Source organism: Hemitrygon akajei, chromosome 3, assembly GCF_048418815.1.
Source record: "Hemitrygon akajei chromosome 3, sHemAka1.3, whole genome shotgun sequence".
Taxonomy (NCBI): domain Eukaryota; kingdom Metazoa; phylum Chordata; class Chondrichthyes; order Myliobatiformes; family Dasyatidae; genus Hemitrygon; species Hemitrygon akajei.
Window position 1 is genome coordinate 135,615,705 of NC_133126.1, and position 16,775 is coordinate 135,632,479.

Consider the following 16,775-nt stretch of genomic DNA (forward strand, 5'->3'; position numbering starts at 1 on the left):
GGGTCTGCTGGAGGCTGAATGCCGATGAAGACGGACTATCTTGGGGTTAGAGGATTGTGTGTGTGTGTGTGGATGGGAGGGAGGGTTTTGTTGTTGTTATTTTGATGTTGTTTTGTCCTGTGTTGTTCTGCCAAGCTTTGTCGGCATTCTATGTTGCTGCCCCAGCACACGCTCGGGTGTGTCGGTTGTTAACTCAAATAACACATTTCACTGCCTGTGTCAATGTACATGTGATAAAAACTTCAATCTTGAATCATGGCCTTTACAAGCTGAGGCACTGAGTGTAATTATTGTGATGTCCTGTTGCAAAGGTACAAAACTTTGGAGAGACTCCAGTTCAATATTCTGTACAGTTCTGATTGCGACATTACAGGAAAGATGTGATAGCCAAAGAGAGAGTGCAGAAGAGATTCACCAGATGTTCACGATCTAGATGCAGTGTTTCCACCCAAACTGTTGACAATTCCTTTCCTCCCACGAATGCTGCTCAAGCCGCTGATCAGACTATTTGCTACTCCAGATTCCAGCATCTGCAGTCCCTTGTGTCTTCATCAATTGTTGCCTGAAACGGAGGGCTGTTATTCTAATGGGAAAAAGGAGAGGGTGGGTAAATTCCCACATGAACTTAGAAGGTGGGGGGACTGATCTTGTAGAGGTTTATAAAATTATGAGGAGCACAGATGGGATAGATAACTAGAATAGTTTTACCAGGGTAGGGGAGTCTGCTACTCAAGTGCACAATTCTATGGAGAGAGAAAAGAAATTAAGGACAATCTGATGAATAGATAATTCACTTAAAGGGTAGTGGTTATATGGAAGATGCTGATGAGGAGATATACAGGAATTAGATAATTTATTTGGCGGAGTGGTGCCACAGTGATAACCTTGCACAGTATCAGTTATATCAAAGCAATGATTATGAACTTCAGGAAGGGGAATCTGGAGATCACATTATGATCCTCATGAGGGTCAACGGTGGAAAATGGGAGCAGCTTCAAATTCCTGGGCATCACCTTCTCAGAGGATCTGTCCTGGACCCAACACTTTGATCCAATCATGAAGAAAGCAGGTTGACAGCTGTGCTTCATTTAGATTTTCAAAAGGCTTTTGACAAGGTTCCACACAGGAGATTAGTGTGCAAACTCAAAGCACACGGTATTGGGGGTATGGTATTGATGTGGATAGAGAATTGGTTAGCAGACAGGAAGCAAAGAGTGGGAGTAAACGGGACCTTGTCAGAATGGCAGGCAGTGACTAGTGGGGTACCGCAAGACTCAGTGCTGGGACCCCAGTTGTTTACAATATATATTAATGGTTTAGACGAGGGAATTAAATGCAGCATCTCCAAGTTTGCGGATGACACGAAGCTGAGCGGCGGTGTTAGCTGTGAGGAGGATGCTAAGAGGACTTGGATAGGTTAGGTGAGTGGGCAAATTCATGGCAGATGCAATTTAATGTGAATAAATGTGAGATTATCCACTTTGGTTGCAAGAACAGGAAAACAGATTATTATCTGAATGGTGGCCAATTAGGAAAAGGGGAGGTGCAACGAGACCTGGGTATCATTGTACAACAGTCATTGAAGGTGGGCCTGCAGGTACAGCAGGCGGTGAAAAAGGCAAATGGTATGTTGGCATTCACAGCAAAAAGATTTGAGTACAGGAACAGGGAGGTTCTACTGCAGTTGTACAAGGCCTTGGTAAGACCGCACCTGGAATATTGTCTACATTTTTGGTCCCCTAATCTGAGGAAAGACATTCTTGCCATAGAGGGAGTACAAAGAAGGTTCACCAGATTGATTCCTGGGATGGCAAGATTTTCATATGAAGGAAGACTGGATCGACTAAGCTTATACTCCCTGTAATTTAGAAGATTGAGGGGGGATTTTATTGAAATGTATAAAATTCTAAAGGGATTGGACAGGCTAGATGCAGGAAGATTGTTTCCAATGTTGGGGAAGTCCAGAACGAGGAGTCACAGTTTAAGGATAAAGGGGAAGCCTTTTAGGACCGAGATGAGGAAAAACTTCTTCACACAGAGAGTGGTGAATCTGTGGATTTCTCTGCTGCAGGAAACAGTTGAGGCCAGTTTAATGGCTATATTTAAGAGGAGGTTAGATATGGCCCTTTTGGCTAAAGGGATCGGGGGTATGGAGAGAAAGCAGGTACAGGGTTCTGAGTTCGATGATCAGCCAGGATCATACTGAATGGCGGTGCAGGCTTGAAGGGCCGAATGGCCTACTCCTGCACCTATTTTCTATGTTTCTATGTTTCTATTAATATTTGGCATGTCACCAAAGACTCCATCAAGTTTCAGGAGATGTACCAAGGAGAGCATTCTGAGTGGCTGCAGTCAGCAGCGCATAGTGAGGAGGTTTCTCGCAGATCAGTGGCGCTCATTTAAAAGGAGAGTTTCACTGGTGTTTGGTCTCGTTCTGGCAGCCCAATCAGCAGTGGGAGCAGCACCCAGCAAGTAGATTTCTCACAGGTAGCATCAAGCTTTGGATCAAAGGAGGCTTCGACTCTGGGTAAGTTGTATGTATAAGTCTCTGTTTTTCCCCTTTTTTGCTGTGTGGGGGGTACTTAGTGTAGTTTAAATGGACATTGTTCACTTGGAGACTTGGGAGACTCTGTGTCTCCCAGCGAACTACATCTCGCTGCAGCTCCTTGAATTCCATGTTAGGGAACTGGAGCAGCAGCTGCAAGGCCTTCAGCTTGTACAGGAAAGTGAGGAGATCACCGATCAGAGTTACAGGGGAGTAATCACCGCTAAGTTGCAGGAGGTGGGTAGATGTATGACTGTCAGGAGAAGGAATGGGACGGTGAATAGCTAGATAGTGCATAGCATTCTCTTCAATAGTAAGTGCACCATTTTGGATACAGTTGTGGGGATGACTTCCCAGGGGAATGCTATGGAAAGCAGGTTACTGACACTGAGCATGGGTCATGGGTCTGTGATGCAGAAAGAACAGAGGGGGAAGAGGAAAGTGTTAGTGATATGAGACTCGATATCAGAGGAACAGAATGGAATTCTGTGGACCTGGACAGGACACAGGATGATATGTTGCAGCTATATAGGGCCTTGGTCAGACTCCACTTGGAGTACTGTGCTCAGTTCTGGTCGCCTGACTACAGAAAGGATGTGGAACCCATAGAAAGGGTGTAGAGGACATTTACAAGGATGTTGCCTGGATTGGGGAGCATGCCTTATGAGAATAGGTTGAGGGAACTCAGCCTTTTCTCTTTGAAGCAAAGGAGGATGAGAGGTGACCTGATTGAAGTGTACAAGATGATGAGAGGCATTGATCGTGTGGATAGTCAGAGGCTTTTTCCAGGGCTGAAATGGTTGCCACAAGAGGACACAGGTCTAAGGTGCTGGGGAGTAGGTACAGAGGAGATGTCAGGGGTAAGTTTTTTACTCAGAGAGTGGTGAGTGCCGGCAGCGGTGGTGGGGGCAGATACAATAGGGTCTTTTAAGAGGCTTTTATATAGGTACATGGAGCTTAGTAAAATAGAGGACTACAGGTAAGCCTAGTAATTTCCAGGATAGGGACATGTTCGGCACAAATTTGTGGGCCGAAGGGCCTATATTGTGCATAGGTTTTCTATGTTTCTATATGTTGCACCCCAGTTGCCAGGGTCAGGGACATTTCAGATCCCATCCACAGCATTTTGGAGAGGGAGGGAGAGCTACCAGATGTCTTGGTATATATTGGTACTAAGACCTAGGAAAGGAAAGCAAAGAGGTCCTGATTAGAGAACTTGGAGAGCTAGGCAGAAAGCTGGACCTCCAGGGTAGAGATTTCTCAATTGCTACCTGTGGCATGTGCTAGTGAGGGTAGAAACAGGACATCTTGGTAGATAAATGTGTAGCTGAGAATCTGGTGCAGGGGTCAGGACTTCAGGTTTTTAAATCATTGGGATCTCTTCTGAGGACGGTATGAGCTGCACAAAAGGAATGGGTTGCACGTGAACTGAAGGGGGTACCAATATTCTCATGGACAGGTTATTACTGGAAAGTTACTAGCATGGATAGAACATTAGCTGATTGGTTGGAGGCAACAATTGGGGAAATAAAGAATCCTTTTCTGGTTGGCAGCTAGTAACTAGAGGTGTTCTGAAAGGGTCGATGTTGGGACTGCTGCTTTTTATGCTATATGTCAATGATTTAGATGATGGAATATATGGCTTTGCTGCCAAGTTTTCAGATGATATGAAGATTAGTGGAGGGGCAGGTAGTGTTGAGGAAACAGGAAGACTGCAGAAGGACTTGGTTTCAGAAAATAGGCAAGGAAGTGGCAAATGAAATACAATGTTGAAAAATGCACGGTCATGTACTTTGTTAGAAGAAATTAATGAACAGACCATTTTCTAAATGGGGACAGTTTTGGGCCCATTATCTAAGAAAAGATGTGTTGGCATTGGAAAGGGTTCAGAGGAGATTCACATGGATGATTCTGGGAATAAAAGGATTATCATACAAGGAACATTGGAAGGCTCTGGGCCTGTACTTACTGGAGTTTAGAATGGTTGAGGGCTGATCCCATTGAAACCTTTTGAAAGTTGAAAGTCCTAGACAAAGTAGTTGTGGAATGGATGTTTCCCATGGTGGGTGAGTCTAGGACAAGAGGGCACTGCCTTGGGATGGAGGGGTGCCCATTTAAAACAGAGATGTGGAGGAATTTTTTTAGCCAGAGGTGATGAATTTGTGGAATTTGTTACCACTTCAGCTGTGGAGGCCAGGTCATTGATTGTATTTAAGGCGGAGATTGATAGGTTCTTGACTGACAATGGTGTCAAAGGTTACAGGAGGAATGGCGGGGAGTGGGGCTGAGAAGGGGAAATAAGGATCAGCCGTGATTGAATGGTGGAGCAGACTTGATGGGCCAAATGCCTAAATCCTGCTCCTATGTCTTATTGTCTTATGGTCTTATCACCTGCTGGTATGGAGGATCCAATGTGCATAATGGAAAAAGGTGCAGAGGGTTGTAGACTTATCCAGATCGATCACAGGCTCAGCTCTCCCACCGTCGAGTACATCTTCAAAAGGCAGAGTCTAAAGAAAGAGGCATCCATCATTAAGGACCCTCATCATCTGGGACATTCCATCTTCTCATTACTAGCATCATGGAGGTACAGGAGCCTGAAGACTCATACTCAGTGTTTTAGGAACAGATTCTTGCCCTCCACCATTGATTTATGAATGGTCCATGAATCTATGAACACTACTTTGTACTCCCTCTTTTGCACTATCCATCTATCGTCTTTATAGAACAAAGAACTCAGAATGGTACAGCCCTGGAGCAAACCATTTGGCCCACAACTTAGAGCGGAACCAACTAAGTTAATTAGACAAATGGCTAACTAAACTATTGTCTCCTGCCTGCACAATGTCCATATCCTTCCATTTTCCTCACATTCATGTGCCTTTCTAAATGTCTCTCAGAATTCTCTAATGCTTCTGCCTCTACTACCACACAAGGCACCCACCAGTATTTGTGTAAAAAAAAAAATGCCCCTCATATCTACTTTGAAATTACCCCCTCTCACCTTAAATACATAACCTCTGGTATTACACATTTCAACCCTGGGAAAAAGTTACCTTCTGCCTACTCCATCTATGCCTCTCTCAATCTTGTAACTCTCTATCAGATCTCAGATCATCCTCTGCCGTGCCAGGGAAAACAACACAAGTTTGTCCAACCTCTTGTGATAGCGCATGCCCTTGAATCCAGGTAACATCCTGGTAAACCTCTTCTGCACTCTCTCCAAAGCCTCGACGTTCTTCCTGCATATAAACCTGCCTGCATATCTGTTCCTCAATATCCCAGTGACCATTGTGAGTCTGGAGTACAATCCCATCAGAGTGACTCCTATTTTTTAAATTCTACCCATTTATACGAGCCCTCCATTATCTCTCTTCCTGGTGCAGCTATGATACTGTTCCTGATTAGTCATGCAACTTCCCCCTCCTCTTTTATATCCCCCTCTTTCTTTCCTAAAGCATTGAAACCCTGGGATATTAAGCACCCATTCCTGTCCCTCTCTCAACCAAGTGTCTGTAATGGCCACAACACCTCAGTTCCATGTACTGATCCATGCTAAAAGTTAATTCCCTTTACCCATAATACACATAGCATTAACATACACACATTTCACATTATCCATCCCATCTTATCTATTACTATGCTCCTGTCCATTTTAACTTGCCCTGACATCTACCTTCCTCTCCATCCCTCCACTTTCTGACCTGGTGCTCTGCTTCTCACACCCGGCTAAAGTAGTTTCAGACCTCCCCAATAGCACTCATGAACCTCCCAGCTAGGACATTGATTCCCTTCCAGTTTAGTTGCAACCTATCCTTCTTTTCCAGGTTACCCTTGCCCTAGAAAAGGTTCAAATTATTCAAGAAACTGAAGCCCTGCCCCCTGAACTAGTTCCTCGGCCATTCATTAATCTCTTCCACTCATCATCCTATTCCTGCCCTGACTAACACGTGACACTGGGAGTAATCCAGAGATGACTACTTTGGAGGTCCTGCTCTTCAGCCTCTTCTCTAACTTCCTACACTCACTGTGCAGGATCTCTTCAGTTATTGTGACTGTAGTGATTGTTCGCATCTTGCACTATACTGCAGAAACAAAACAACAAATGCCATTACATGTCAGTGAAAATAAAACTAATTCTGATTCTGGAGGGAGCAATAGAGGCAGTTTCAATTACAAAGCTTAAAAAAATCATTTGGACAAGTTGCTTGGACAGAACAGGTATTGAGGAATACAGACCTAACATGGACAAATAGAATTGGTACGGGTAGGCATCATGATCAACATGGATGACATGGGCAAGAGGCCTGTTTCTGAGCGATATGATTCCAAGAAATCTCATTTATCTGGGCTTCTCATTGTTACTTCAACAGCACCTTCTGAGCCAGTGAGTTATACCACTCAGAAGAACAAATACAGCATTTAGCACAAACAAAGTCCTGTTTCCAGCTAATGTGATATCACCCCTTATTTTCAGCACCACCTCAGATTCATAGGGTGGGAAACTTTACCCCTGACTCCACCATTCAGCTGGACCTTCTCAAAATCCCATTCCATGTTTGGTACTCTCCTGATTTGATCCAGAGTGAAATTTACTGAGGATCTGCAAACTTCTGAACAAACTTAATGAGTTGTCAGAATTGACCCAGGACTTCAGCCCACCAGCCGGTGTTTATGTGCACACTCAACCTTGGTCGCCTGACCGTACATGCGCCATTTGCGGTCTGCCAGCAGTTTTCAGCTCTCTGGGGAGGTTGTCTCACCCCTGCCAGTTGTCAGCAATGTCCTATCGGCCAATTAGTTTCCTATCCGAATCGCTTAACTTCCTTCTCTTCGCAACTCGGCTGCTAGCACTTGCAAGAGGCCCAGGAATAAAAAGACTTGCGTAACTGCATAAGATTTGTGTGAATAGATGCATTCTATGGCTGGTGGGGTGGATTAAAGTCGTCCTCCGCTCTCACACATGGAATTGGATGGCCAATACAACTGGGTCCAGGACATAATCGATGGGGTCCCCGCTCCCGAAATCCAAATCAAAACACATTGGTTTTAAATCCCGCCTGAAAGATCCGGCGACAATTGTCTATAAAATAATATTTCTCTGTACAACGTGCTTGTAACGAGCACAAGTGGGCGCCATAGTATATTAAACCTGTAACTTCCTTGTTTTTTTCGCTCTGTAGAGACCGCCCCTGTTTCAGAGAAAGTGAAACAGGAAGTGTTAAATATATATAAAACGCTAACAAGTGACAAAAAGGCATTAGTAGAAAAGTATATTAGGCGCCAATATCCTGAATGAATGTTGCAGCTTTCAACTAGTAATTCGTGATGTCTATTAACAGAACTTTGACTTTGTCGTGGCTCCTACGTTACTTTTACAGTTGGATACCTGCCAGTGCCAGGCACTATTTGTTTAACTGGTTCCTCTGGTTCCAAAAGTCTTCCGGCTACCAAAGTATGAAACGTAAATCAGCAGTAGCCATTCACGTATTATTGTAAAGACAAAGCTTTCTAATTTGAGCTCTTGATAAGATGAATTCTCTGGTTGAATTTAAGCACGATGCGTTGCAGAACAGTTCTCTCTCTCACTCTCACTCTCTCTCTGTAGTACGTAGTGACTTTATAACTTAATTTTATTGGTAATGTTTTGCAGACCACAACAAAATGATGGGCAACGAACCCAGTAAGGCGATGAAAGCAGCGGCCCCATGCGGAGTTGGGGGGGGGGGGGGAGGTGTGGGGGCGACGGGCGAGCGTGAGAAGTCAATTCGAAGTGGAATAGCACGTCACAACTCAAGGATCAGCATTCAGTGCTGGACGAAGAAGTTAAAAGAACGCGATCAGTAGTTAAACCACATTCATGTTGTAGGTGTTGGGCATCATTTTGAAAATTCGCAGATGATCTCCGTCTGCCCTAGTCTTTCATGCTCTGCATGAGTTTCTGTATTTGTGTAACACTGAACTTCGAAATGCTCATTTCACTGTTTTAACCTGGTAGTCATTTATTCAACCTTTGCACTCTTGGCACTTGACATTCCCCGAATAATTCTCAAAAATGTGCCATCTTTCTGTTTCAAACTCCTGTTTAAAATAATTTTTTTGTGTGTCTAGTTCAGTTACTGGCAGAACATCTCTAATACTCTCACACAGCAGTTGTTGAGTTAATTGGTGATGGTAAATTGTCATCTGATTGGGTTAGGGTTAATTTGGGGGTTGCTAGGCTGCGCAGTTCGAAGGGTCGGCAGGGCCTACTCTGAGCTTTATCTCAAGCAATCTACAATAAAATGTATATCATCTTCTTTTACCCAGTTATACTTTGTCCTTTCACAAACAAGAGAAATCTGCAGATGTTGGGAATCTGAGCAATGATTTCAGGCTGAGACCTTTCAGCAGAACTTTTCCATAGATGCTGCCTGTCCTGCTGAGTTCCTCCAGCATTCTGTGTGTGTGGTTTTGAAATTTCCCTGTTTATCATAAAGCTTTTTGCTATACTTTCTTACATTGTGAGGATTGTTATAAGGAACCACCTGAAACAGAATTGATGTTATTTGGGTATTAAACAACTTTTCCATTTTCTTCCTGGTTTTATTACAGGTAAACATTTTGTAGGATTGAAAAATCAGGGGGCCACGTGTTACCTGAACACATTACTTCAAACATGGTTCATGACCCAGGAAGTTAAAGAATGCATTACCAGGTAGGATTGAGAATTGCATAATGGCTTCTCTATTTTATATAGAAACATTGTGTATAAAGGTACTTCAGTAAGAAACATTTAGAGGGATATTAGCTGAACAAAGGCAAATTGAACTAGCTTAGATGTGAAACTTGGTCAACACAGACCAGTTAGACCAAAGATGCCATTTCTACACTGGTGTACACTATGTTTTGGGGAAAATAAATATCCAGATTTTTAAAAAGCTTAGAGCTTAAAAGTTGGTGAAGAACATTTATTTGGAATGGGGAATGCAACCCAGATAACTGTAAGTAAGGGATTACCAGGGGAAGGAATGTAATGGTGATACCTGTAACTTCAGTACTTTTATTCAAGAGTAAGACAAGTACAGTACATGTCGGAAATAGTCAGGGGAGGCAAATAGGAGTTCACGGTTTACAGCAGCAGCAGTTTTTATTGCTTATTGATTATACAGTCATGATTGATTAACTCAATTCTAAATATTATGGAGGACTTGGGGAAAGTAACAATTAATCTGTTGGTACAGGGACATTTCAAAATTAAAATGTGCATCAAATTGATATTTGTGATGGCCACATCATTGGGGGAAAATTTCTGAGATCAATGATTTTTCAGAAGACACAATCATCATCGTAAATTTGTAAAGGGAAAATCACATTAAAATAATTGGTTATTTTTATCAATTGGGTAGCACATAATATGGATCAAAGTAAATTTATGACCAGTATACATGTGTGTCACCAGATACAACCCTGATTCATTTTCTTGCAGGTAAACTCAATAAATTCAATAACCGTAATACAATCAGTTAAAGACTGCACCCAACAGGGCAGACAACCAGTGTGCAAAAGGCACAACCAGTACAAATTCAAAAGAAAATAGAAAAGAGAAAAATAATAAATATTTGATAAATATGGAGTCCTTGAAAGTGATTCAAGAGGTTGTGGGAACAGTTCAGTGATGGGCAAGTGAAGATGAGTGAAGTTATCCTCTGGTTCAAGAGCTGATGGTTGAAGGGTAATAACTGTTCCTGAACCTGGCTGTGTGAGTCTTTGCGTTCCTGTATCTTCCTGATGGCAACAGGAGCAGAGAGCATGTCCTGGGTGTGGGGGTTCCTGATCATGGATGCAGCTTCCCTGTGACAGAACTCCATGTAGATGTGCTCACTGGCAAGGAGGGTTTTACCTGTGATGGACTGGGTTGAATCCTCTACATTTTTATTGGATTTTCAGTGCAATGGCATTGGTGTTTCCTTACCAAGCCATGATTCAGCCAGTCAATAAACTCTCCACTACACAGCTACAGAGGTTGGCTAGAGTTTTAGATGTCATCCTCAATCTTCGTAGAGGTGCTGCCGTGCTCTCTTGATAATTGCACTGAAATGCTGGGCCCAGGACAGGTCCTTGGAAATGATAGCACTGCGGAGTTTAAAGTTGCTGACCCTCTCAAAGGTTTTAAGCGATGTAAAATTTCACTGTTTCATATTTTTTGCAGCTACAAAGAACAAGATTCATTAACTTGTGAGTTGTGTTCCCTGTTTGAACGATTATCAAATGGGAATGAACGGTCCTTGAGCACAGTACAGCTCACCTCCCAGTTGAAGTTGAATGGTAAGCAATAGACACATCCATGCTTTCATCAGATAGCAGTATGCCAGTTTACTGATTTAAAGAAAGTTTCTCAAATCCATAGCATTCTGCTGCTTGATATATTTATGATTGAACTCTTCCGTAGTTGGGGTCAGTTTTGTGGACTCACAAAAGAAAGGCAATTCGATGAACTAAAAATGGTTTCAAATTCCATATGCTCAGCGAGTATATGTGTAAATTAGCTTGGAGTTCCAGTTACTCATCAGGGTTGAAATAATAGGGTGGCACAGAAGTTAAGTTACCAGAGATCTGGTCTCACCATCCAGAGAGCTGAGTTCAAATCCCATTGCAATATTCATTTTAAAATTTAAACTGCAGAATTTCTTATGGTATTTATCGAGATTTGCAACTGTTAGCTGGCGGATTTGGGTATTAAGCAAAAGGTGAGATCAGTATAACATCCCCAGTCTGAGTGATGGAATTACCATTAGTCCCAGAAGCTTCCTGCTGGGCTTCAGCAAGACCAGACAGAAAGTGGTGGAAGGGAGGATGTGCACAAGGAGTCCGGCCAGGATGCACGTAAACCAGAAATTTACCGGTGGTACATAATGCAATAATTGTTGTCCAGACACTCAGTGAGGGAGTCACTGAACAAATAAATAAATAAAATGGGATTTGTGTAAATGGGTGGTTGGTGCAGACTTGATGTACTGACGGGATTTCTGCAAATACATAGCAAATATTTCATGTTGATGATTTTTCATCAAAATCTGACGGAGGGTCGTCAACCTGAAACATTGGCTCTACTTTTCTCTCTCCAGGGAGGCTGTTTGACCCGCCGAATGCCTCTCTCATTTTCAATTTTTTACTTCAAATTCATACATCTGCAATTTATATTATAAAATTAATAATCACAGAACATTAACTGGGAAATCAATGCTAATATAAGCAACTATATTAATTGAACTTGTATGCTTACTTTAACATATTTTTAAAACTATTTTGTGAAGTTTATAAGCAGAGAGATATAGCGGAATGTTTTCGCAGTCTGGTGAACAACTTGAATAGCAAAATGGATCAGGAGCATAATATTCTGAAGGTAAAATTGATCTGTTATGATACTGATAATTGATTTGTTTATAAAATGTGCCTCGGTTTACCTGTAATTCGATCTGTACTTTTCAGTTTAATTTTTCTATTTCCTTATTTAGCATTATTTCTATACAAATACCTGTCATTCTTTATAACCTATTTCCTTAAATGTTCTTTCAACTGTTTGCTCACTCATTCTCCCACGGTCTAGGACATACTGTAAATCGTTTTTGGATGTTTTTAAGATCCCGGCTAAGAAGTGAAGCCAAGTGGTTGAGTCATCTACAATAACAGCCTTGAAAAGATGGTGGGACAAGTGCATGGATAGGAAAGATTTAGAAGGATATTAGCCAAATACTTGCAAATTGGTTTAGCTTGAATGGACATATTGGTCAGCATAGATCAATTGGGCCAAAGGGCCTGTTTCAGTGCTGTATGACTCTGTGTCCAATGAATGATTTGTATTGCACTCAAAAACTGATTTTATTGATGTATTTCTACCATCTTTACAATTCATTCACTGATCTGGTCTTACTCTGCCAGAGCCTCTTGACTATTCATGTGCTGATCTTCCAGAGAGTGACCTACCTTATGGCCTCCTCTCCTTCAGTCAGCTCAAGTTTCCATGTCAAGCACACACAATAGACACAGAGTGTCTGACATTCCTCAAGGTTAAACACACCACCTTTGCACAGTGAAATGTTTTGTCGCTAAAAAGTGCTGAGAAAGATGAAGGAGGAAACACAGACAATTGATTGATAATTATCTATTGCTATACCTTTATCACCTTTGATCACTTTTGTTACCTCCCTGATGAAAAGTTAATCTCCTCTTCAGCATACCAATTGAATGTCTTATGCCGTACTCCTGGAAAAAAGTGGTATTTATCCCATTGGTCACTTTTATAAGGCAGTTATACAATTCTCACATCAGTCGATGATTCAAGTCTTGAAGTATTGATAGGCCACGAATTCTCCAGGTAATAGAGTGCACTAGTCACAGCCCAATCACCATCTATAAATTCTCTGACAACACAACTGTTGTTGGCAGAATCTCAGATGGCAATAAGAAGATTATGGGAGTGAGATAGAGCCTGGTATAGGCTGGTTGAGTGGTGTAGCAACAACAATCTTGGACTTAATGTCAGCAAGACCAGGAAATTTATTGTGGACATCAGGAAGGGGAAGTTAGGAGAACACATCTCAGTGTCAGAAGTGAAAAGGATGAATGGCTTCTAGTTCTTGAACATCACCATCTCAGAGGATCTATACTGGGTCCAACACATTGATACAATCATGAAGAAGGCTGCAGAGTTTGAGGAGATTTGTTATGTCACCAAAGCCTCTAGCAAATTTCTACATATGTACTGGGGAAAGCATTCTAACTGGTTGTATTGCCACCTGGTGTGGGGGCTCCAAGGTGCAGGATGAAAAGAGGCTGCAGAGGGTTATAAACTCAGCCAGCTCCATCACGGGCACAAGCCTTCGTCTATCGTGGGCATCTTCAAAAGGTGGTGCTTCACGAAGGCGGCATCCATCATAAAGGACCCTCACCATCTAGGACATGCCCTCTTCTCATTGCTTCCATCGGGAAGGAGGTACAAGAGCCTGAAGACCACACACAGAATTTTAGACAATCCTCAGAAGTAGAGAAAGGGAGCAGATTCAAGTTCTTGTGTGTTAATATCTCTGAGGACATAACTAGGACACAACATATTGATGCAGATATATGAGACAAGCCAGTGGCTATATTTCCTTAGGAGTTGGAGGAGATTTGGTTTGTCAACTAAAACACTCAAAAACTAAAAATGTACCGTGGAGATCTTTCTGACTGGCTGCATCACCGCCTGATATGCAGGAGGGGGGCAGTGCTGCACAAGATCAAAATATATAGCAGAAACATGGAAAATCAGTCAGTGCCATCAAGAGTACCAGTCTCTGTAGTATCCAAGACATCTTCAAGGAGCGGTGTCTTAGGAAGGCAGAGTGCATCATTAACGATCCCCAGCAGCCAGGACATGCCCTCTTCACACTGTTACCACCAGGAAGAAGGTACAGAAGCCAAAAGGCACACACTCAGTAATTCAGGAATAGCTTCTTCCCCTCTGCCATCCGATTTCTAAATGGGCATTGAACCAGTGAACACTACCTCACTACTTTATTTCCAGTATTTTGCTCTATATATTTTAATTTATCTATTTAATAGATATATACATATATATACATTGTAATTCAGTTTATTTTCATTGTAATTTCTCATGTATATCAGTGTACTGCTGCTGTAAAACAGCAAATTTCACTCCATTTGCTGGTGATATTAAATCTGATTTTGATTCCCCTCTGCCATCAGATTTCTGAATGGCCAATCAGCCCATGAATGCAACCTCACAATTCCTCTTGTACATTATGGTAATTTTTGCATCCTGTACTGTACTGCTGCAAAACAGCAAATTTCACAAAAAGTATCAGTGATGTGTAACCTGATTCTGATTCATGAGAGCAATGATTCCAATGTCACAGGGAGAACGATGGCCGGTCACTTCCTCCTTGTGCCATACTCCATTTGAAGCTGAACAAGAGCAGCCAATCAGTGTTGTTGCCAAGGTATCATATTCATGTGGTGTTCATCCCTTAAGAATATTTATTATACATCTTAATCAAACCAATGAGGAATCTGTATTTTTGAGAGCAATTTATAAGGTATCAGTTTTCTTGTACTAAATTCCAACTGATGGATCACAGGCTCAGTTCTCATTGGGTTATGTCTTGTAGATTTATCAGAGCACCATGGTTAACTCATTGAAGTGTTTAAAATGCACACAATCCACAGATGAAGACACTTTTTTCCTGGATATACCTCTATCTGTTTGCTCGGCTAATGCTGCAGAGAAGTTTGATTTCATGGTAAGTTTTTAAAAAAAAGGAAAATTAGGTAAATATTTCTTAAAAATTAGAGTGATTGATTACTTTCCTATTGCATAGGTTTTCTCCTTATGCTCCCACAGTCTCTATTGTATGGGCTAGTAAGTTACTTGGTCATTGTAAACTGTCCTGTGATGAGGTTGGGGTTAATTGGGGTTGTGGATTTGTTGGGTCAGCATGGCTCGAAGGGCCAGAGAGGCCGACTCCACACTGTATTGCTAATTAACTAACTGACTGACCACCTGTATTGTTTCTTACCTCGAAACATAAAATACTTAATCCAGAAAATTATCAAAAAATTTTAGGACACCTGTTTTCTTTTGACCTCAGGATGATCTTGCATATTCATTCATTTTTAAGTTAACTTTTCGCAAAGTGTTGAGAAATCAATTTGGCATGTTGATCCATTCCAGCATCGAACCTCTCCTGGAGAGTAGTGGCTGAATTGGAGTTTCCCAGTAGTTATGATGGAAAATCTGATCACTGACCTGCACCAGCTTAGACTTGGGACAAGTCTAGATATATCAAGATACATTTTAATGAAAGGGGACAGTGCTGAGAGTTACTATAAGCATGATTAATTGTCAACTTCAATGATTTGGAACATTTTAACTATTTTAAGCGTTTAGAATTAATTTCTAAAATAATTACTTCTTGTAATAGGATTTTTTGTTTACTAATAGTTTTTAACTGTAACTGACCAGGAAAATCAAAGTATCTTCACACATTTAGCAGCCTGGTATGTTAAGTTTACAGATAAGAATTGTGCCACATCTGGGCCTTGTATTGGTCACCTCCAACAAGGGAGGCCAACCATCTCGTCTTAATATCCAGTGGTATTGCCATTGAAAATTTGCCTATTATTAATATACTAGGTTTTAGCATTGAGTAGAGGGTCTATTTGTTCAGTACCTACCAGTTACAGCAAGCATTGAAGCCAATACAACAGATGACTAACTGCTTGAGAATTGGGACACAATGGTGGTGTAACAGTTAGTGCGACCCTACTACAGCTCGGGCATCAGAATTTGGATTTCAGTTCTGATTACATCCGTAAGATATTTGTACATCCTTCCTGTGAGCCTGTGGGATTCCTCTGGGTGCTCCGGTTTCCTTCACATCCCAAAGGTATTCTGGATAGTAGGTTAACTGGTCATGGTAAATGATCCTCTGGTCAGGCAATGGTTAAACAGGTGGGTTGCCTGGTGGTGCAGCTCATTGGGCTGGAGGGGCCTGTTTCAAGCTGTATCTCTAAACAAAATGGACATGATCTGGTACTTTTTTCTCTATCCTGTTCCTTTCTTCTTAAAGGAAAAGAGTCTTAAACAGTTTTTGAAGGAGGAAAAAATGGAAGGTGACAACAAATGTTATTGTACCAACTGTGAGATGAAGACTGAAACATCATCAGTAAGTATTCCAATTTGTCATCCTGGTATTTCTGTAATTCTTCATGCTGCAAATCAGAGGAGCAATAGAAGCAGCTGAATGGTAAAAATAATATTTTTTCCTGGACAAGTCATCTCCTTGAGCCCTTTAGTACTGCCAGATGTCAGTGCACTGTCTCCACTGGTGAGACGTGTCAAGTACATACAATATGGAATTCCATATGAAATGTATTCACATGAGGATTTACAACACGGAGAGTGAATGGCTGCAACATTTGAAATGTATAGCAAAGAGATCTGCTAATCTTCAGCTTTGCATTGATGAAACAGGAAAAGTAAAACTCAACTCTACCTTACATTTTTCAGAGATACTATTTTAAGCACTTGCCACAAATTCTTACATTTCAACTGAAGCGCTTTGAATTCGATTACAACTACATGACATTTCAGAAAATTACAGATTGCATTACTGTTCCCCCTGGTTTGGAATTTACAAGATCTCAGGTAACATTTTTGTCATTCAAAACAATACTGCAGTTTAAAATA

At 41.6% G+C, this 16,775-nt stretch overlaps 2 protein-coding genes and 1 long non-coding RNA gene across 10 annotated transcripts in view; 2 read left to right on the plus strand and 1 right to left on the minus strand.

Moving 5' to 3' along the window:
• Window positions 1–16,775, plus strand: part of LOC140725436 (E3 ubiquitin-protein ligase DDB_G0292642-like) — a 201,418-nt gene that overhangs the window by 107,328 nt on the left and 77,315 nt on the right. The window lies entirely within an intron of this gene.
• Window positions 421–7,632, minus strand: LOC140725431 (uncharacterized). The gene is made up of 3 exons (XR_012098348.1): window positions 7,235–7,632; window positions 4,937–5,055; window positions 421–583 (listed from the first exon to the last, which is right to left on the minus strand). It is a non-coding gene; the product is annotated as an uncharacterized lncRNA (long non-coding RNA).
• LOC140725434 (uncharacterized) overlaps window positions 7,782–16,775 on the plus strand; it is a 48,290-nt gene continuing 39,296 nt past the window's right edge. For 5 of the 8 annotated variants that reach the window (XM_073040878.1, XM_073040882.1, XM_073040881.1 and 2 more), the window contains exons 1-7: window positions 7,782–8,009; window positions 9,140–9,242; window positions 10,737–10,852; window positions 11,842–11,930; window positions 14,695–14,826; window positions 16,156–16,251; window positions 16,596–16,733. In XM_073040878.1, the coding sequence (XP_072896979.1) occupies window positions 7,874–8,009; window positions 9,140–9,242; window positions 10,737–10,852; window positions 11,842–11,930; window positions 14,695–14,826; window positions 16,156–16,251; window positions 16,596–16,733 (810 nt within the window). In that variant the 5' untranslated portion in view covers window positions 7,782–7,873. Of the gene's footprint in view, window positions 8,153–9,139; window positions 9,243–10,736; window positions 10,853–11,841; window positions 11,931–14,694; window positions 14,827–16,155; window positions 16,252–16,595; window positions 16,734–16,775 lie in introns of those variants that run through there. The other 3 variants (XM_073040879.1, XM_073040883.1, XM_073040884.1) reach the window with 3 other exon arrangements.